Raw genomic sequence first — 21,685 nt, forward strand, 5'->3', positions numbered from 1 at the left:
TAGAATATGCTCTGTAAGCGCGACAGAGTGACAGTAGAGTCAACAAGACTACTTACACGTCTGAAATCTAAGCAGGAGCTTATAAAACATTTTCTATTATTGTGCAATAAATTCACATTATTTTAACTATGTAACTGCTACCAATGCCTCACAGTATTCACATTCAAACAACAGAAGTTAAATTTACCATAAATATAAAATGCTTCTAGTTTGATGGACAGTGGGTAAAATGCTTGGAAAAACACATACCTTCTCCTTTTGTCCTGAATCAACTGCAATTCTATTAGTCCAAAAATGGAATAAAATCCAAACTGCACTAAAGTGAGGTACCAACCAAAAGGTTTAAAACCTTCCACTGAAAATATCAATTCCTATAAAAACAAAAACCCACCAAGGTCACATACATACACCAAAATATTAACTCAAAACAAAATCAACAGATTTTTTTTCTTCATGTACATCCAAATCCAGCCTTTGCAGCTGCTGGTTATTAACTAAAATTTACCTGCCATACACACACAACTTGCAAAGTATTGAAAAAGACAATTTAGGTTCTCTAAAATGCAATGAGAAAATTTACTGCTAGTGTAAATCCACTGAAATTAATGGATAGATTCATCAAGGGAATATACTTGATGCATTAATATTTATCTCAAATTACAGACGGTTTCCTGACTGCTTTTCAGTTGGTTTTCAGTTCATTTACTTCAGTAGACTGTTTTTATGCAGAATGTATAAATTGCTCACAACAAATTAAATGCAAACTTTCTCTGACAGACATATTTACTGCTAATTTTCATCTCTCAGGAATGGGCACCTAATATTTTGAGTGCCTACATTAAACATCATTTGTGATTTCATAAATTTGCACGCTGCAGAACATCCAAAACCAGAGCAATTTTTTGTGGAAAAATACATGCACTGCATATAGAATTATGTAGATGTGTCAGTTATAGAAACAAAAGGCTACCTAATATTTTCCTTTTTGAGATTCTGCTTTCAATTACCAATAACTCTTTGGAAGTAACTTTAACAAACTTTTCAAAAACAGCTGAGAATTGCATTGGAAACATGGTGATTTTTAATCATTAACTTTTTAAATCACTGCTTTATTGAGAAGACTCATTGAACCTAAAAAAAATTTTAAAAAGGAACAGAAATGTAGCTGCTCAAGCTAAAAGAGAAAAGGTTAGCAGGAAGAGAAATGTTTAACTAAAACTGCATAAACATTATGCTTCTGCTTAACAACCAACCATAGCACATGTTTCAGCTCTGTCCTGAAGGGAACAGCAGACAGAACAATAGGCTACTATTAGTGTATGGCACTCACAGAACTCAAGGAGATCCTAAAGGTTTCAACACCAGTGAAGACTTACATGTCAGTCTGTATGGTTCTACAATTTGTTTGTTTTCAGAAGACTATGAAATCACATTTAAAAAATACACATTCAAAACAATACAGAAAGGTATATCTTGCACATAGAAGTAAAAGATCAAGTTATGAAAGTCTAACTGAACCAAACGTTATAGGCACATGAACTATAATGGAATCTTACATTATACAATTACTTACTGCTCTTCACTTCTAAAAGCTTGACTTTGCAATCAGTTTCTATTTTAAATGCCTATACATATTAAATACATACAATATTATTATGCTATTGAAAAAGAAAAGGGGTAGGAAGAATTGGCCCAAGACAAGTTCATAGTGTTTACCTGTAAATATCCATAGATTAGATAAAACATAAAAACTCCAGAAACACAGATGAAAAATTGAGTAGGTTTGTTAAATCTGCTGAGATTCATGCCAAGAACTACAACATCATCTACTGATTTGATATGAGGAGACATAGTTTGAGATTTGGAAGGTACACTGATGGAAATGTATTTTCTTGATGAAGTAAATTTCAGATCCATGATTCCTAGTTCGTTGCATTCGGTGCTATTGTTATCTTCTTTCTGCTCTTCTCTTTCTGTGTGTCCTCTGTCTGAAAGCTGAAAGAAATGCTGAAGTCAGATAAGATATAACATACAGCCTTCCAACAATAACAGTAAACAAATGTGACATTGATATGGAAAATATAAAGTTTTAAGTTTTGTTGGATTATTTTTAATTCACAAATTTTATTTATCTTTTCTGATGTCCAAAGTTAACATCAGTTAATATCAGAGGCCAACACTTTGTGAAAGCACTTTTGCTTCATGTGGGAGGTGGTATTCCTACAGTCTACAAAACAAACCCCAAAACATTAGCAGTAGAAAACCAGCTTCAGTTTCATAATAGCTCAAACTAGCCCTTTTATGTCAGTACTTACAGGACTGACTGCTTGGGAGACAAGTGATTCCCATGATCAAATCACAATGAAAGAACTGGTATTGAAGCTCTGCAGTTCTGTCTATGTTACTTCATTTCACAGTGAAATATACCAGACTAGTCCACTAGATGGGAAGTCTTACTAAAAACTAACTACAGGTTTGAGCCTATGATTGGTCAGAAGTGTTGAACTGGAAGAAGTTATCTCCTCATTCTCACATTTACTCACTATTTCTCAAACACTTCTGAGGAAAAGAACATGAAGATGGAAACAAGATTAAGAAGCCAGTCTCAGAAATTAGATTGGTTATCTGATGAGGTCTGTGGTATGGCAATCTTTTTAATATTAATCACAGGCAGCCATTTCCACATGTAATGGGGGAAAAAAATTGATAACTGAAGCCTGGAGAAGGACTTTATCAGCTTAGTAGATTGAGAAGCAAATAATTCTTTTCTCCAGCTCAGCAGAGAGTATGATGTTTGAGGCTTTTTTTTTTTCTTTTCAGTCTCAAGATAAAACACACTGGTCAGTCAGTTGTCCCAAGATTTTTAAGTGTAGGTCAGCACCTAGTTCAGCGAGCAGTCAGTAATTAAATTTGGTTTGTCTCAACTACTCAGTTTGTTTTCCACAGGTCAAAAATATTTCTTCACATCATACGTGTATAAAAAATGCTTTTCCCACTGTTTTTACATGGAAAATGTGCTAGTATAAAAAAGCTAGATCATGCAATAATGTAGTAAATGTAATCTTCATGGACAATGGTAATTTAGTATGCAATATAAGAAATTACATGTTTAGCTGAAAAATGAAGGATTAATATAAAACTTGCAATGTGGTTATGTTACCTTTTTTGATACAACCTACTATCAAGTTGGAACAAGACTGCTATTAAAGTTCTGAAATAATACCTCGGGGACTGTAACAGGAGTTTAAGGACTATAATAATTATTTGTGTTTAAATTCAGAGCTCTTCAGTTGAAAACCAAAAGTGAGAGGTAGAAAGCTTACCCTTGCGGATTGTTAGCTAATCCCAAAATGAGGTAGCCATAAAAAAAAAAGAATGGAAAAAGTTTAAGTACACTCTTTTCAGTAAAAACAGAAAAGTACCGATGTCATGCAATGAGGCACTAGTGAGCCTTCATGTACAATATCATACAGAGTTCTGATAACCCTCAAAGACAGATTCAAGAACTGCAAAAGAGGTAATCAGGCTCGAGGAACAGATTGCCCATCTTATGAACCAAAATAAGATGAAAGCGTAACTTGTCTAGCCTACCAAAACCCTGATGAAAAGAAAATAGACTTGCTTTCAATAAAAGTATCACAGGGGTTACCACTAAGGAGGAAGAATCATTCTAATTTTAAGGACAGTAGAGTAAGAGCAAATGGGCATGAAGTGATCATGAACAAACTTTACTAGAAACTACCTTTTCATCCCTAGACTATCTGTATTCTAGAGCAGCCTCAAAATAAAAGAAGGAACAACTGAACTCTGTTTAAGGTGAAGTTTATGAAAGCAGTTATGCAGCGCTGTTAAGATTGGGTATGATGACTGAGCAGTCCCCTTTAGTCCTGTGTTTAGTGTTCCACCACTATGGAAAGCAGAATAAAGGTTCCTGTAGAAGACACTCAGTGATCCTTACTTGGTCACTAAACCAGGATATGAATTGCTACTCTTCCCAGAAGAACTGCATGCAAAGTTAAGACTTCCAAGTTCAAGCCCAAGGAGCAAGTCACCACGAAGGAAAGAATGTATTTAGAAATCAATTTATCCATTGCTGACTTCTTAGCTGAACTTGTATTTTCACTGCGGCCTGTTCAGCTCTTTCCTGTCCAGTGTACACTTCCTCTTAAAAGGCACACAGCATTTGTTAATGTCACACTTTCTTAGCAGGAACAACAGATGCAGAAGTAATGGGAGCCTCATTTTTCATCTAAGCTGAAAGACAAAAAACGATGTATGCCCAGCAGAAGACACAGCCATGTACAGTCATGTGTGCTTCAAGAGTCCAAAATGGAGTGAATTGTATAATGCAGTTTCGTACCTATATTTTCCACTCTGGCCACTAATTTAGGTATTATTTGTGTAATTCCTGTGTTACAATCAGAAGTAGAGGGAAGAAGAAACAATAACAAGTGTATTTACGTATCGGGTCTGGCTGGGATGGAGTTTATTTTCTTCATAGCAGCCTGTATGGTGCTGCGTTTTAGATTTGTGACCACAACAATGCTGATAACACACTAATGTTTCAGCTATTGCTGAGCAGAGCTTGCACAGCATCAAGCCCTTTTCTGTTTCTCCCTCTGCCCCCCGCAGTGAATAGACTGGGGTTTGTGCAAGAGGGTGGGAGGGGTCACAACCAGACAGATGACCTGAAATAACCAGAGATATTCTATGCTATAAAGCATCATGCTCAGCAATAAAAAGCGAGAGGAGGGGGTTGAGGGAGGTTAGCCATCTTTTGCTCAGGAACTGGCTAGTCTGCCTTCTACCAGTGGGAGGAGTGATTGCCTTTATGTCACCTGTTTTGTTTTCTGTCTCTCTCTACTTTTCCTCCACTTCTTAAACAATTTTTATCTCAACCCATAAGTTTTCTTGCTTTTACTCTTCCTGTCCTCTTCCCCTATCCCTCTGGGGGTGGGGGGGAAAGTGGGCAAGCAGCTGTGTAATGTTCAGCTGCCTAATGGTGTTAACCCACACCACAATTAACACAATTTTTCTGATTTTCAACTATTTATATTCAAAATATTTCCTCAGGAACACCATCAGTTTTTACAATCTGTCCATTTAATTTCTTGCAAATTACTGAGTCTACCACTAAAATAGTAAGAAACAACACTGATAGCTCTAGTCATGCCCAAGGCCATCCAAAAGAGGATGATGCATAGTAATTGTTTTTTTCCCTATTATGTTCCAAAGGAAACGAAAAAATTACCACTTTCAAGAAACATTTCAAGGAACATTATTTAAGAACTGAAGAAACTGTAAATGTATGTATCCATTTGAAACACTCTCCACCAAGTAATTTCATTACCAACAGTGACAGAACTCTTCTGAAGTCCACTGTGACTTCTCAAACTGTTATTTTCTAAGTATCAAAAATGCTATTCATCCTGTTCACACAAAATCCCTTCAAGCAACTGGTTCACTTTTTGAGCAAACATGCAAGCAAGAATCTGTTTTAAGAAGAGTCAAGTGGCTTAAGAGCTGTCCTGATGAGTATAAAGTAGCATATTCCCCTCCTTTTTTTCCTCCTCTGTGTAAAAACATAAACACATTCTTTAAATCAAAGACTTTTTTTTCAAAGGGGCAGGAACAAAAAGTCCCATGCAGAGCAAGACTTTAACCTAGCACACAAGTAAAATACAGTGATTATTACATGAAAAAAGCAACTGAACAAGTAACTAGAAACACAGCGTTTCTTTGGCCTTCAGAAAGTTAACGACTTGTACACCAAGCATAGAAAAAAACCCATTATGAAGGCGCTGAGGCTTTTTTTTTTTAAAGCCTGAAGAACATCCATTAAAAACATCAGTAAGGCAGAAACTAGCATCTCGGCACTCTCAGAAAAATCGCTCGCATGAGCCACGCAAGGCAAATTCCCCGCTGGCCCCGGCCAAGACCCATTTCCTTCGGAGCCAATTCCGCCAACGCTCGGTGGCAGGACGGCAGCTGGTACCTAACAGGCACCCTCCGGGCTACCGGGACGCAAACGTACGCCTGTCGGCAGCCCGAGCAGATCCTTCGCTTGGTGGTACCTCGTCCTGACCCCTCCTGCCCCGCAGGCAAAGGAGGGAAGGGGGACAGGGACCCGCACGATCCCCGAAGCCTCCTTCCTGCTCGCTGGCCTGCGCCCAGCCCTCCGCCAACCGAGCAGCCGGGGGCCGGCCCACGCCACGCCCCGAGGCCCGGACGGACGTGGCTTTACCCGAGCACCCGCCAGCTGCCCCGGGCAGGGCCGGGACAGAGGCCGTCGAGCCAAGAGAGGCCGCCGTTCGCTCGCCGCTCCCACCGGGGAAGGGAAAGTGTCGTTGCTTCGGGGCCCGCCGGGCCCAGCGCCTCCTCGGGCCACCCAAAACCGGCCTCCCCCGGCCCCCCGCGCTCCTCACCGTCGCGCCCATGGCCGGCTTCCCCCCCCCCACCCCCCGGCGCCGGGCGGCGCTCCCCAGGAAGCGACCCCGCCTCCTCCCGCTCGCCCCCGGTGCGAGGGGGAGGAGGAGCAGCCCGTCCCCGTCCCGTACCTGTGTGGCGGGGGAGGAGGGGGCGCGGGGGAGGAGGGGCACGGCGGCAGCGGCCGACCGTCGTCCTCCTCCGCCCGCCGCCGCCGCTGCGCCCGTCCCGCTCCCCTCACTCGCTCCCGCCAGCCTCGCTCGCCGCCGGAAGTAGCGGCGGGGATGCCAGGGGTCGGCGCGAGCATCGAGCGCATCGAGAAAGCACCGCCCAGCTCGACGTTCCGCTACTCGACCTGAAACGAGCAGCGACGGTCTCCGGCCCCCGCCTCAGCCCCGCTAGGGGCGGGGCCTCCTAATTAGGAACCGCCCACCTGGGCGGGGCGGGGCTGCCCGCTCCCAGCTGGGGCCGCCGAGGTGTTTCGCAGCGGGTCCCCCAAGGCGGGTGGGGTGTAGGGGATAACTCCGCTGCGCGCTCCGCCCCGCCGAAACACAACCGGAGGGCCCGTCTCCCGGTGTGGAGAAGCTGTCCCGGGCGGCAGGAGCCGGGGTCGTCATCCCCTCCGCTCCCCCGGCTTGGGTGTGCGCCGCTGAGGGGTTCCTCGCCTGCCTGCTCCCCCCGGGGTGGGCGTGGGGTTGGTAGCGGCCGTTTGGCGGGAGAGGGCGCCTCAGTGAGGGCGCGGGCGCAGCGGGGCGGGGCCAACGGCCGCCCGCCAACGGCCGCCCCGTCGGCTCGCGGGCAGGTGTGTGGGTGTGTCCCGTCAGCCTGTCAGCCGCAGGGGCCGGTGAGGCGCGGTGTGGGCAAGGCGCTGCTTCAGGTCCGCACAGCCAGCGGGAGAGCCTGAACGCTCTGGAATAAGCCCCGGAGAACGCGACTGTGTTTGGCAGCACGGTGAAACCGAAATAGTTGGGAATCTTATGGCCAGGAGTTTGGTTCCGAGGTTTGGCTCGTGCGCCGCTATTCCGGTGTGAACAGCGAGTCACCCACGTGAAGCTGCTGCCTTCATAAAAATCGCATAAAACGCATTTTACTCTACAGGGAGGCTGCCTTGTGATCATTCCACCTGAGACTGCAGGAAGAAAATAATAAAAGTATTTAATAATGACAAGTGAAAAGGTAAATGAGAGCAATAGTGGCGAAATGCGTAGAGAGCCTAACAGCCAAAAGAATCCAGTAAAAAGCTCTACAAGAAATGTAGCTGAAGGCATTTTGGGGAAAATACGTGGATTAGATGTAACTTGAAAATACAGTCTAGTTGTTAATCATATCAGGCTATAAAATGGAAATGCTGTGTTTCTAGTAACAGCGTGTGGAAGTATTTAACAGTATGCATTACATGCATAGCTATTGTCCTGTAGTGTTTGGGAAATTTGAACCCTTATGGTTGCAGTTTTTTTCTTCTACCTTTTCTAATGCTACTGTAGTAAATCAGTGTGGATTATGGATCATAGTAACAAGTGCACCAGCATTTAAAACCATATTTTTAAGGAAATTTATTAAGTGAGAAACACCAAAAAGAAAGTGTGTGCTTGATGATGACTTAAAAAAAAAAATAAAAATTGACACTCTTCCCCCCCCCCCCGCCCCCCCCCAACCTTTCAGCAACATAGCTGTTTCTGAAAAAGGGATTAGTGACTTTTGAGGAAAATACTGAAGCCATCTTGAGAGGTTCCAGTGCTCTTTGGTTTGGGTTTCCTCTATCTGGGTCAAGGGATTTCACATTTGGCAAACAATTGTGCTTTTTTGCAACATTAGGGATGGTGCTTTTTGCTGTCTCCATGACAGAAGTAACTATCCCAATAACTAGACTAAATAAATTCAAGCTTGCATGTGGTCAGCTGGGATTTTCTTGTTTCCTATAGTTAAATTCTCTAGATATGTTGTCTCTAATGATCTTTACTATTACAGACATAAGTGGACTGATTAGCTGTCCACAATGTTTGAGACATTTGAAGGCAAGTTAAAACACATAGGAGGCAAGATTTGGAGTCAAGTGTGCCTGAACAACTCAGTGGAAACAGGCAGATAGAAGGAAAAATGAAAATGTACCACTAAATGGGATCGACTACGTAACCTGTAACTGGAATGAGGAACCTGGGGGCGTGGGGTTTTTCGCTAGGCAGAGCGTTGAGGAGAGACATGCTGGCAAATGTGATTCTGGTATTCCCTAATATCTGAGACTTTGCAGTCTTGTTGCTGTCTTATTGTAACTTTTATTTATTCAGAAATATAGAAATTAGGCTGCTTGACTTGGAAGGTCAAGTCTCGGCAGGTCTCCTGCCCATTGGTAAAGAAAATGCATTTTTCCATTTGCAATGCATTTTTCTATTTCTTTTATCCATATTCCATCATTTAAAGAAAAGTGGAGAAAGTGTAAAGCAGGGTGTATGCTGGGGAATGTTCTCTTTAAATAAAGCAGAAGAATGAACGATGAGTAGGATGTTTATTATTGATCTCACAGATGTTTTTGCAGTCTGCAATATGAACACGTATGGATTACTGGTAAAGCTGGAAAGCAAATTACATTTTCTTTTATCGTTTTTAAAAATGAAGTTAGGGCTTATGAAAGGTACTGGATTCAGACTCTGGGGACTTAACTTCTCTGTTTATCCAGGAAATAGATATTGTACATCACAAGCAGAGGCAGTGGAACTATTAAAGATATCAAAGTTCTCACGCTGCCTGTCTGTACTTCTCCTTCTTGACCAACTCAAGGTACCAATAGGGAAGCTTACTCTGTGCGCAAGCTTAATTCTATGTCTGTCTTCTGGAATATGTGAGTGAAGATACACAATAGTGCTGTTGACTGTAGTTTTATTGACAAGAACTTTTGTTTGCTACAATCTAAATTAGAAATGCTAGCTTCATACTAGGTTTTGTTGTCTTTGTTGTCTAGCCTAGATTGTTTTCCAGCTCTTTGAATATGAGCATTTCTAATTTTTCAGCTGTAAAATGGTACACCTGTACTCTATATAGTAGGTTGGTAATTAACGAGAACAAAGGTGTTATGCATTTCTTGTTTGTGGAAGGGAACGCAAATCTGGAATATTTTTAGCAGGTGCACATCTTGCTTTTTGGTAGTAGATTATGGACAGTAATATCTTTGTGGCATAGCGTGGGTTCCTATTAAGAATTTAAAGGAGTAAAGAATATTTCATATGTGTGCAAAAATTACCCAATACACGTATGTTTCCCCATGAAACAGGTACATAGGTATACCATTAGTGACACAAGTATCCATGTTGTCACCTGGCTGATAAATAAAATGAAGTTAATGAAACAAAACAATGAGGGGGTTTTGTTATATTTCAGCATGGAAGGCAAATTAATACCACTTTCAAAAGCTTGAACCCACCTCTCAGAGCTGTGTGTTTTTAGGTTTGTGTAAATAATTTTGGAATCTGCTATGTTGACTAAAACATGATATATGCAAATGAGGATGCAGTTTGTAAGTCTTCTTACAGCTAAAACCAATGTAATTTACTGCTTTATTGTCTTTACCAAAAATGGTGTGGAATTACATGCAAAGCCTCCTAGTTTTCTATGAATTGTGCTTTAGGGTTTGCATTCAAGACAACTAAGTATTATGCAAAGGTAAGTAATTTGGTTAGATGAAAGTGCATTTTGGCTTGTTGTTGCTGAATTTGTGGGAGTTAGGTGAACCTAGAAACTTGATTGGCAGAAAGAAGAGAGGATGTTTACCTCTGTAGCATGGGGAAGAGGGAGGAAGAGCAACAGTTCTCTTCTCCTGTTGAGAAATATAATGATGTTACTGGTAATTTAATACCACATGTTTCACAGTAAGATTTTCCTGCCAGCTTTGTACAGGTTTTTATTGCTGTTACTCTGAGATTCTGTGGAATGAGAACAAAATAAATAAGGCACATGTAGAAGAAAGAATTGATTGGCTTTTTGCTAGGAATATTTTCAAAATTAGGAATAAGTGCCCATCCAGACTAGGGATGGCTAGTTAAGTATCATGCTATCAATGCAATTTAAAAAAGCATGTATTTTACCTTAAAACGTGTATGTTATTTAGGCTTCTATAATAAATGTTTTCTGAATCCTATCCTATAATTTTCTGTACTTAAATTCCAGCTTCAGTGATTTTTCTTAGCCTAATTTTTAAAACCTCTTCTAACGTATTCCTTGTATTACTCTGTTTTACTTCCTCAGAAACTAAATTGCAGTTTTAACAGTAACAAAAAGCTCTATGATTATGGAATACCCAGTTTGAAATGCATGATACATCACTTCATATTCAAGGAAAAGCTATTGTATCTAGAATTATAAAGTTAAATTAAGGTTCTGCCTCTGACATTACAAAGTACTGTAATACTGATTTTTAAATTTTTAAATTGCACTTAAAACATGGAACATATGACCAGGCAGATAATCTATCAAGTGTTGATAACTGTCTAGATACAACTTCATTATTTCTGTCTTGTCACTGGTGCATATGCATGCTAGTACTTGGAAATGCAAACAGTAAGTAATTTTTTCAGAGAGAGTGGGTGTGCAGATATATATTCTACCACTTGTTTGGAATAACATTGTAGGGAACTTTGCAGTCATAACTGGTTGATAATCAGAAAAATTGTGCTTGAGCCAGGATGTATTCAGATTATTTTGTACTTTGTGATCTGAGGGGGGTTAAAGTAACTTTACCAGTCAGTTTAGGTCACAAGCAGCCTTCTATAGAATAAATTCTTTTTATTCATGAGCAGTTCTGAACAGGCGTATGACCTGAAATTGACAGCGTTACACTGATGACACTCCAGAGCACGTGAGTAAAAGCTGTCTCACTTGTGCCTGCAGGTCTTTTGTTACACTGGAGACAATGGCGGAGTAAGTACTAGTGAGGCAGGTTGATTGATAGAATGTTTTCTATATAAAAATTTCTCACTGTCCTATTGCATGATTTTTGTAATAGTTTAGGGCCTTCTAGACCGTGAATAATAGGGTGTGTCATGGCTGTGCAAAGTTTGAATTTGGGCCCTGCTTCTGTGGAGTGAAGGTGTCGCGGATGTTCTTTCTTGAAATGTAAGATTTGGGAGGTTTGATGAGTAAGCATGTGGCTTTTTATACGTCCTGGAGATATGCAGTGTGTGCTTTGATGAAATGTTGAGGGATATGTGGGCTTGAGAGCTAACCTAAGAACGAATATTGGGTCAGATCAAAGGTCTGTTCTCTCTGATGGAGTCTAGGGAGCTGAGGATAGATTAAGCAATCCTCCTCCTAGCACAGGCCCCTGGCTTGTGCTAGTAACATGTGTGAAGGTTGTGTCTAGATCGTTTAATGGTCACTAGTAGACATCTCCTCCATCACTTTGTCTATCTTGCTTTGAAGCCATTTAAGTTCATGGCCTCTGTAATGTTCAGTTAAGGAGCTGCTGCAGGAATCTTTAATGGATTCTCAACTTGGATATATCCAGAACTGGAGTACCGTAAAGGTCATGGAATGGGTAAGTGGAGGCATTATATAGTATTTTGAGGGTCAAGAACTTGGAAGGTAGGTGTTTGACAAGCAAGGCATGTTCTTGGAAGACAAAACAGGGTTTTTCTGTGTCAAGTGGGTACTGGAAAGGAAGGATTGATATGTCTCAGAAGAAAGAAAGGGGAGTACAAGGTCTTATTTTATGCTTCTGGTTGGTGGCTTTAGGGACAGTATAGGTTTGGACAGGCTTGGATGGATAATGATACTTTTAGATAAGCATCAAAATATTTTATATTGTGTTGAAATAAATCTGAATAAAAACTCCTGAGTTTCTGAAGTTCATTCATCATTACATCTTAATTCCTCTTAAAAGAAGTTTGAAGTAATTTTCACACTCCAGTGGTTTCTTCTGCTGAATTAGTTAATAATATTAGTTAATAACTTGAGTCAAAGAACTCTGTATACTTTGCTGATGTGCTAGAAAAATAAAATCAGCTGGGAATTAGCCACAATTGCAGTTAAAAGCAATATACTGTATTTATTACTAAAGACCTGGTACAATAAATAATGGATTTTATATGTATTCTCAAATTTTCTGAAGGCAAGAAAGATTGTGAAAAACTCCATAACATAATGTAATCTGAAGAAACCAACATGTTACGCATGGGAAAGCTTTGAAATGAGTTCTCACATCACTTGTTTTGTACTCATGGGTGTTTTTATGATATTTTATAGTATCTTATGAGTATCTTTCAAACGTGAATTGATAAAACAGCACTCCTGTGAAGTGGTTTTGTTACTGCTTTATGGGCATCAGAACTGGTATGCTACAAGACACAATGATATATCCAGTTTTACATGGACTTCAGTGGCTGAGGTTAGAAGGGGATGCAGGTCTCCCTCTTGTGTTAACTCTTCCTTGCGTTTTACAAGGGTTAAGAACTTGTCATCCATGTGCCAAACTGTTTTTTATGAAAAGTTCTTTTAAGCTATCATAATCTCTACCCTGCATTTGTCTGAGAATGGATCCATATGGCACACTACAGCAAAGAGTATCCACTGAAAATGTTTATGATTGAGCCTATTTCTCCCTGCCCCAAGTCAACGTAAAAGTTATGTCTTCCATGTATGAAAATATATTTTGGAGACTACAGAGAACATACTAGAGTAGCCAGAGAGTCATAGTCAAAGATATCCCATACTTGTCATTGGATGAAGTCTCTTTTGAACTGACAAGTGCGAGGTTCAGCTTTGTCTGGTCCTGTCCGTGAGAAATGTAATTCAATTTCTGCAACAGGCAGGTGATCAAAGCTGTCAAAGCCAGAGACTTCTGTAACTGCCAGTTTCACCCTCTGGCATCTTCTTTGCTATAAAGTGGCATGCTGGTTTAGTTTGTAGCATTTGGCGTCATCAGTACTGTTTTCTGTTACAGATCTCGTCTCATCTCTGGTTTCCTGCAGTGTGGAACTGAGGAGGTGAGAGTGATGTGTTGAGCATGTCCTTCCTTCTATACAATCTCCCTGTTGATTGCCATATGTTGACAGGCCACAGGAAAAACTTGTGTAGGCTGATGATTATTGTGTATGTCCAGATGTCTGGACCAGTGGTGCTGCACCTGCAAAAGCATTGCTTTGCTTCTAAGTATTTGTCTTACACTGAGACCCTAGTATTCTAGATCTTACCTGCTCTTTTATACTAAAATGACATGGAGACAATGAAAATTACTAAAACACCTTTAGAAATATGAATTGGTCAAGTTTTAGAGCTGTACAGAAGAGGAGTAGGGGCAACTGCAGAGCAGACACTTGTCTTTGTCCTTACCCCTCCACTGCTGCCCTGAGAAAAGTATCATTATTTCCCTCAAGAAAGTTGTACTTAATCTCGCAAATGCTGTATCAGCTTTTGGTTTTGTCTGTGTGATTTCAGTGTTACTATGATGTACAGAGAGCAAGCAGAGTTAGTTGACGCTTTTCAGTGTTATATTTTCAGTGCACGTTTACTGGCATGGTCTACTTTCCACTACAGTGAACAGGACCTCTGATCTCTTGTGCTAATGGTCTGGTCAAGCTAGTTGGCAATACTCCTGGTGATACAGGGTACTGCATGCTTTCAGACATGCATGTAATCATTGTGCAGCTACTGACTACTATAGAGTCCTGAAGAACCATCTCTTTCCCATCTAATAGCAAACAGCTGCCTGTGTTTTCTGACTAGGTGAAACCCTGTGCGTTGGAATAAATAATCAGCAATGCTATTGGAAATTGCTACCTTAAGAAAGTTGTGAATGGAGAGACAGGTTTTGATTTAAAAAAACCCAACCATCACCACCCCCACTAGACACCCCCCCATTTTGCAAGCTTAATTGTAGCATCAATAGAAGTACAAAATGTTTATTGTGTAGATATTCCAGTGTATGAAGAACATGTGTCAGAAAAGACCTCTAAGCATTTTATTTCCATAGTATTGTCCTTTTGTAGCAACATTTTTTAAAAAAAATTGTGCATATCTGCATAAGAAGTATCTTCTTTTTCCCATTAGTAAGAAAGTATCCTAATTATGCTTGAATCTTCTTTGTTATTACTACTTTAGCGTCTAGATTCTTCAAGCAAGACAGGGCTTGAGTTGTGCTGAAGTTTGTATAAACTTACAGTAGATAAACCTCTTCGACTAGGGGAGTTTATAATGTGGAATAAATTAGGGAGAAATAGAAATAAATACTAGTTCATATGATGTACAGTCCATTTGGTATGATGTACCTTCTGTGGGGTCACTTTTTATTTGGGCATCTTCTATTGTTAGTGCAAGCATATCATACATAACTCTCCAGTATACAGCAATTATCAACTGCTAATGTGTGTGGTGGATAGCTTGGGCTAACATGCCCTGAGGTGAAGCATTAATATCTCACCACTTTCAATGCAGACATCTGATGAGCTTTCTAGAAGGTATGGAATTGTTGATCTCCATTGTTCCTTGAAACAGGATGATCCTTAGTTTGTCAAGTTTCTCTTCTGACTCTTCAGGTTTTTTTGTTAGGCTTTTTTACCGTGTCATGTTGGTATTTTTCACTTGGGCTCTTGAGTTGTTATTACTATTTCAGCAGTTTCACTTTAGTTTGTGTTTTCCCTTTTCCTTTCCTGCATGGCTTTAGCCTACATAGTATCTCACATCGTAGTAAACCTGAATAAACATTACACAGTGTGCTGCTTAAAACCTGGCCTTGACTCACACATATCTGAGCCCCTGAGCTGTGGATTACGATGGCAATTTTATTGCTTCAAGAGATAGCCAGTTAAGAAGCATGGTTAGATCCTTCAGTGTACTGACAAACATTACAGCTCTTAGCTTGTGAATATGAGATTTAGAAAACCAGCCAAACAGAAATCAACCTTTCCACACGTTTTGGTAAATGACTGGAAGGGTAAAATTTGTATGTATGCCTTCAGGCAAAGACCACAGTTGTCTCTTTGAAGGTTGAGCTTTATCAGCATTATTGGTCTTATGTTGATTTCTTTTTACTAGAATTAAGTATATTGGTAAACTTTTCTCCTTCCAAAACATTGTGTATTGGCTTTTTGATATAGGGTAAGATGCAATGTATCCAGTGTCTATTTAAAATGCTTGAACAGAAAAATATTTTGTGGCATAATTAATGCAGCTGACAAAGATAAATTGATATCTAGAAAGTTATCTTCAATGTCTTAAAAATTATCTCAAGTCATATGCAACTTCGTTGCCTTCATTAGAAATCCCTATGGATGCATCCAACATCTAACTACCCAGGGATGGTGCCCAACTTTGGGCTCAATTTATTACATAAACATTCAGGAGAGAACAGTATAAAAACTCTTTTAAGTTCTAGAAGATAGGAAGAAATTGGAAAAACCATAGTAGAGTCATAAAAACATTTGGATATTATTTATATTAAATTCTGAATGTTCTGTTTTATAATTTCATTTGCATCATTTTTATAGCAACTGAGTTACTCCTGTAGGCATTAAGTAATTAAAAAAGCATTACATTCCTTTGAGTGCTTATTGAGTCGTCATAGGTACTTCATTTTTTTATTTCATTTTTATTAACAACTCATGCACTAAATAGAAGGGAAAAATTTACTGATTTTGCATGAAATTGCTAATTCCACAGTCTGTGAGTACCCATTACACCATGAAGCAAAGCATACCATTCTTTTCAACCTTCTACAGAAATGAATACGTTATTTTTTTGAAAAATCACAATTTTTGCCCCTTAATTTTTTTCTGGAAATAGTAATTGCAATAAAATAGCATACTGTCTCCAAATATGCTGAAATGTCAGACTATTTACTGCCATAGTAGAGATGTATAAAGAAACTAGTTTTGCTTTACTGAGTATACAACCAAGAACATTTTGATTATGAATATGTAAGCATCATTTATACGTGGGGTGAATGACTTTTTCCTATATGTCAAATCTATACAGATTAAGAGTCTGATGTAAATGTCAATATGAATCCAGGTATGACAGCTCTATTTATTTCTAAACATGATGTACAGTGCAGTGCTTGTTTCTGTAACCAAGTCTGCCTGAAAATTAAGCGTGTCATATGCATTCATTTAAAGAAACAGCCTACAGTCTGCTAAAGACATCGTATAAAGAAAAATATCCTTTTAAAGAAGGGAATTTTTTACTTGGCCATTTTAATGTGAATTGTTTCTTCTTTGCAGCATGTCTACTATGTCTTTGGTAGCCAACCTGATTACCCCATATCATAAAAATTTAGTACCTTTCTACTGCAGTAGTTACTGGGTTATTGTTCATTTTGAAGGTATAATCAAGTCCATAAATTGCTAACTCTGCTGCTGAACTTAGGCCAATAATCTAAAGTCTTTTTTTTTTTTTCCCCATGGTCCATCTTGCAAGCTTTTTTCCTTTGCTAAGCACTTTAAACTGATATTTTCAAACAAGTTAAGTAGCATTAAAACATGCTCATTATTCTCAGTTTATTATAGTTGTATTCCAATTGCTTGGTTATGTTGAAGGTGGTGTATTTTTGTGTTTTTGAAGTTTTTTTTTGGTTTGGGGTTTTTTTTGTTTTGTTGGTTGTTTGGGGGTTTTTTGGTTTTGTTTTGTGGTTGTTTTTTTTTTTTTTTCCTGAACCTACACAACATTATTATTTGGGGTAATCTGGCCAATTCTGCCAAGGCCTTCAGCATGTTCTTTATAGACCCAAATCACATTGCAACATGGCTAGGTTACAGTGTAGTTGGGCTCCATTAATTAAATTGTTTAGTGATACCCGAAGCAGTAGCATTATTAATGGTGTGTGAGAAAGATGAAAATTACTTGGGGCACAAAAGCTGGTGGCAGAAAATCCTTCCATGAGCAAGAACCGACAGGGTTCACTGTAAAGGATTAAAGGTAGTGTGGAACAATTTTTGTTTAGATAGAAACTAGTGGCCTTTAGTTCCTGTGTACCCAATGCATTTAATTTTGAAGATTAATCAATTATTTTTTTCATATTTACTGCAGGAGAGAAAAAGAAATCAAGGGGAAAAACAAGTTTTATAGATTTACTAAAATGAATAACTGTTCTTCTTATGGTATTGGCTGTGGCAAATGCCTTGACTGGTAAGCATGGTTAGTATTCTGTTTGTTTGCGTGAGCATTAATACCAATTGACCATTCTGAAAACATGCTATACTACAGTTGTTTTAGAATAGCACCTGGTTGTATGAAAATATTCATTTCATGGTCCTTTGCTTGTAAGATACTATGCTTCAGCTATCTTAAAAGCCATTCATTATGGGAAGTAGCTACTAGAACTCTGCTAGTTTTGAACCTCCCTATTAGGAACTCTTTGATTGTTCACTCACCAGCACAATTGTTCCAGGGCTCACTAACCAGAATCATTGCTTTTGGCTGAGGTATCTGGACATATTTCAGTGATTCTTCCAGAATCAACGGATTTTTTTGTTTTTTTTTTGTTTGTTTGTTTTGAGATTGAAACAAAGTTCCTTTGTGTAATTTTCCCTGGGATTCTTTGGTCTCTTGATGTTCAGTGTTTTACATTCTGGAGTGTCCATGTGGATGTTTAAATTCCATGACTACAAAACTGAACTGAGTAGGAGTTCAGTTTAAAATGATTGAGTGTGGTGGTAGACATGACCTTAAGCAATGAACAGTGATGTTTCATGGCTTACACCATCCATTTATAACATTTTCCATTACAAAAGAATGAAAACTGTTCTGTTTGCTTGTTTCCTGAAAAGTCATCTGCATAGAAATGTGGTCTTTTAGTCCAGCCATTTATCTGTAATACTTTGAACTAGTACAGTGTTTGATAATTTCTGAAGATGACCTAAGCTCTCACAAGTAGTCTTTCAGCGCCATGCTGTTTTTATTCTAGCTCCTGTTTATAGGTGAGAAAACTGAAGGAGTGAAGCATTTATAACACAGTGGGCAGTAGTACTTGTACTGTTAGAGCTCATTAATTCTTTTCATAGCCCAGTGATCATTGTCCCAGAATGCTTCAGCTTTGAAGAGAGTTTGACTTTGTTTTGCAATCTGATTCTTTTTTTTTCTTTTTTTTTTTTTTTGACAGGCAGATTTGTCTTTGTTCTCAAAATTTTGCTGCCTCAGTGCATTTGTTACTTTTTTTATCTACTCATATATGTATGTTTCTGTTCTGTGAAAATTTTTTTTAGAAATCTTTAGGCTTGTAGAATAGTCATGGAAAAAGTTTCATCCAACCTCATTTTAGTTGCATGAAACTCAAGAGTTAATCAGGTTTAGGAAGGCTTCTCTGATCATGAATGCGAACGTGAACAGTACTTTGGGTTAAGTAAATTTTCCTCCTAGTAGTTTGTGGATCAAAGGACCAGTTTTATAAATGGAAGATGTAGCCTGTGGATTAAGTCATAAGTTTTAAGGAACAAAAATGCAACTGAACTACTAAACAAGCTTTTCACATAGGTGTCAATTTTTGTAATGTTTGTTGAGGAGTAAAGTGTCTGTTTCCCACCAAACCGAAAGAGAGTCTGAAAAATTGATCTTTGGTCTTGCTCTTTTTGTGGCTATGTGCTCAAATGCCATTAGGCTCAGCAAATATTGCCTGAATTTAATATTCTTTGGCAAAACTATTTTTCATTTCAAGCAATTGAATTATCAGCGTGAGGTTACTAAAAATGATGAGGTGTTTTTGCCTGATACTGAACTGGAAGTCTGGGAGCAGGACGAATGGTTTCTCTATCCTTGCTGCACACAATGCTTGGCAGTCTGTGCCTAGACTTCTGCTAGATTTAATTTTGCTGTACTTGAGCCATGCTTGGCACTTACTGCTGCTCTGCAGACCTGGAGAAAGACTTTTTCATTCAGCTGTTTTGTTGCAAATACTGTTTGGTTTTTTTTGTGGTTTTGTTTTTTGTTTTTTTTTGGTTTTTTGTGAAAGTGCTTTTTAAATCTGCTCAGTGCTGCACAGTTTGATTCCATGTTTTCTTGGGTAATAGATTTGGATACATTATTTGTTGTTTTTCAGAGTCGGGAAGTGACTAACCTAATTTCAGCTTTGAATGTATTCTCCAGTATTGCTTGTTCACTTGGGTGCTTTGGATATTTGGCTGGTTGAACAAAAGGGACAGAAAGATTAGGGATGCATTTTTCCATGCCCTGGAGAGATGCTCCTAGAGGCAGCTTTTGTATATTTTCTGGTGGTAACTAAAAGTGGATATAATACTGACAGACACAAGGTATTTTGCTGTGTGTTTGTCATGAATATATAAAAGAGTGTGGACAATCTTGAAGGAGCAGAGAAGGGTAACTCAATGGTTATATTCATAATGTAATCTCTTTGTTATATAAGCATGTCCAAAGCTTTCCAACTCGTTCAACTCCTTCTATTGTGCTGAATAGAATTTGAGGAAGAGAATACGTTCACTATGAGTAGTAAATTCTGTTTATGAAATTAATTGTTTAATTTTATATCCCTTTCTACTGTTAGTAAATCCTCTGCATAAATATAAACACACTGTTTCACAAAAGCTTATCTAAGAAGTGGTATTTACAGAAATGTCAGTTGCAATTTTTTTTCTTAGTGTCAGTTTGTTAAAGGAAAGGGTGGACTGTGAGAGCTGCAATAGTACCTACTCTAAGCCCTCTGAAAATTAAATACAATGGTAGCTCTTAATAAGGCTTCTTGGTTAAACTAAAACTGTGTTTAGATTCTGAGAGTCGGAAGCTGGACTGGGGAGATTTGTAAGCCAAGAGCAAGTGGTATCCGCAGGATGGTGGCTGAACATGGCTATTAAGAGAGACGACTTATACCAGAAGTCCTGTGCCATTCCTCTCAGGGCAATGGCTGGCTAGGAAACATACTCTTCTTGGCAAATTCTGTTGGCAGCAGCAAGGCGTCCTTGCATACTTGCATTTCTCAACCTGATTTTGATTGCTAGATGGACTAAAGTATGCTGGAATGAATGATAAATAAATTTTCCTCACTAAAGTAAGAATTCTTGGACAGCCATAGTACACTTTAAAATCTTTGTTAAACCTGCACACAGGTTTTGTAATTCTAGTTATTTCTAACAGTCAGGATTAGGATTTGTTAGGCCTTCTTTAAAGGATGCTTTGTTTGTGCTCAGTTCATTTAGTGATGCTGCAACCAATTGCTTAGATGGTCTTCAGCTCTCATTGCACTGTTGTATGTTCTGCTTTGAGGTAATAGTGAACAAATTTTTGAGGAAGGCAGCCTTAATAATAGAAAATACTTTTAAACTTACAAAACATGAAGTGTGAGCTCACTCTGCATGTAATTTATCTGCGTGTAGTGGGTTGACCCTGGCTGGATGCCAGGCGTGCACCAAAGCCGTTCTATCACTTCCCCTCCTCAGCTGGACAGAGGAGAGAAAATATAACGAAAGGCTCGTGAGTCAAAATAAAGTCAGGGAGAGATCACTCACCAATTACAGTCACAGGCAAAACAGACTCAACTTGGGGAAATTAGTTTAATTTATTACCAATCAAATCAGAGTAGGATAATGAGAAATAAAACCACTGTTAACCTCCCTGGGCTGCAGGGGGACAGCCTGCCTCAGCATGATCTTCCCCACGGGCTGCAGGGGAATCTCTACTCCAGCACCTGGAGCACCTCTTCCCCTTCCTTCTTCACTGACCTGCAGCATTGTTTCTCTCACATATTCTCACTCCTCTGTTCTTCGGCTGCCATTGCGCTGGCACAGCAACTTTTTCCTCTTAAATACATTTTCCCGGAGATGCTACCACCATCACTGATGGGCTTGGCCTTGGCCAGCAGCGGGTCCATCTTGGAGCTGGCTGGAATTGGTTCTGTCGGACATAGGGGAAGCTTCCAGCAGCTTCTCACAGAAGCCACCTCTGTAGCTCCCTGGTACCCAAACCTTGCCATGCAAACTCAATACACTGTGTCTTTGTGGGCCACTTTAAGTGTGTGTGTCCATGTATGATTTTTTTATACTAGGCCTCAATGGTGTCACATCTGATTGTGAGTGATGTATATGTAAGAAGCCTGTGCCCAGTAGACATCATCTGCTCCTAGGCTGTACCCATCACTTCCATAAAGAGTGGTCCAAGGAAAATTTTCGTCTTGTGTAAGGAGGGGGAAAAAAAAAAGAAATTGCATACTCCTATGTGACAGAAGTATACTGTATGACTTTCACTGCCTCTTGCTTGACTAGCATGTTAACTAAAGACATTTAGGTCGAAGCAACCTTGTTAGACTTGATATGGATTATTTCCTCCTTGGTATAGT

At 39.4% G+C, this 21,685-nt stretch overlaps 1 protein-coding gene across 2 annotated transcripts in view; it reads right to left on the bottom strand.

The window, feature by feature from the left end:
• SLC35B3 (solute carrier family 35 member B3) overlaps positions 1-6,786 on the bottom strand; it is a 36,738-nt gene extending 29,952 nt beyond the window's left edge. Inside the window, exons 1-3 of one of the 2 annotated variants that reach the window (XR_007508975.1) lie at positions 6,558-6,786; positions 1,717-1,995; positions 250-371 (exon numbers count right to left, since the gene is read on the bottom strand). Coding sequence is in view for 1 of the 2 variants with exons in the window: in XM_049824097.1 (XP_049680054.1) it covers positions 250-371; positions 1,717-1,917 (323 nt within the window). In the remaining variant the exon portion in view is untranslated. The remainder of the gene's footprint in view (positions 1-249; positions 372-1,716; positions 1,996-6,557) is intronic. The other variant, XM_049824097.1, reaches the window with a different exon arrangement.
• Positions 6,787-21,685: the final 14,899 nt, after the last annotated feature.

Source organism: Accipiter gentilis, chromosome 20 (assembly GCF_929443795.1).
Source record: "Accipiter gentilis chromosome 20, bAccGen1.1, whole genome shotgun sequence".
Taxonomy (NCBI): Eukaryota; Metazoa; Chordata; class Aves; order Accipitriformes; family Accipitridae; genus Astur; species Astur gentilis.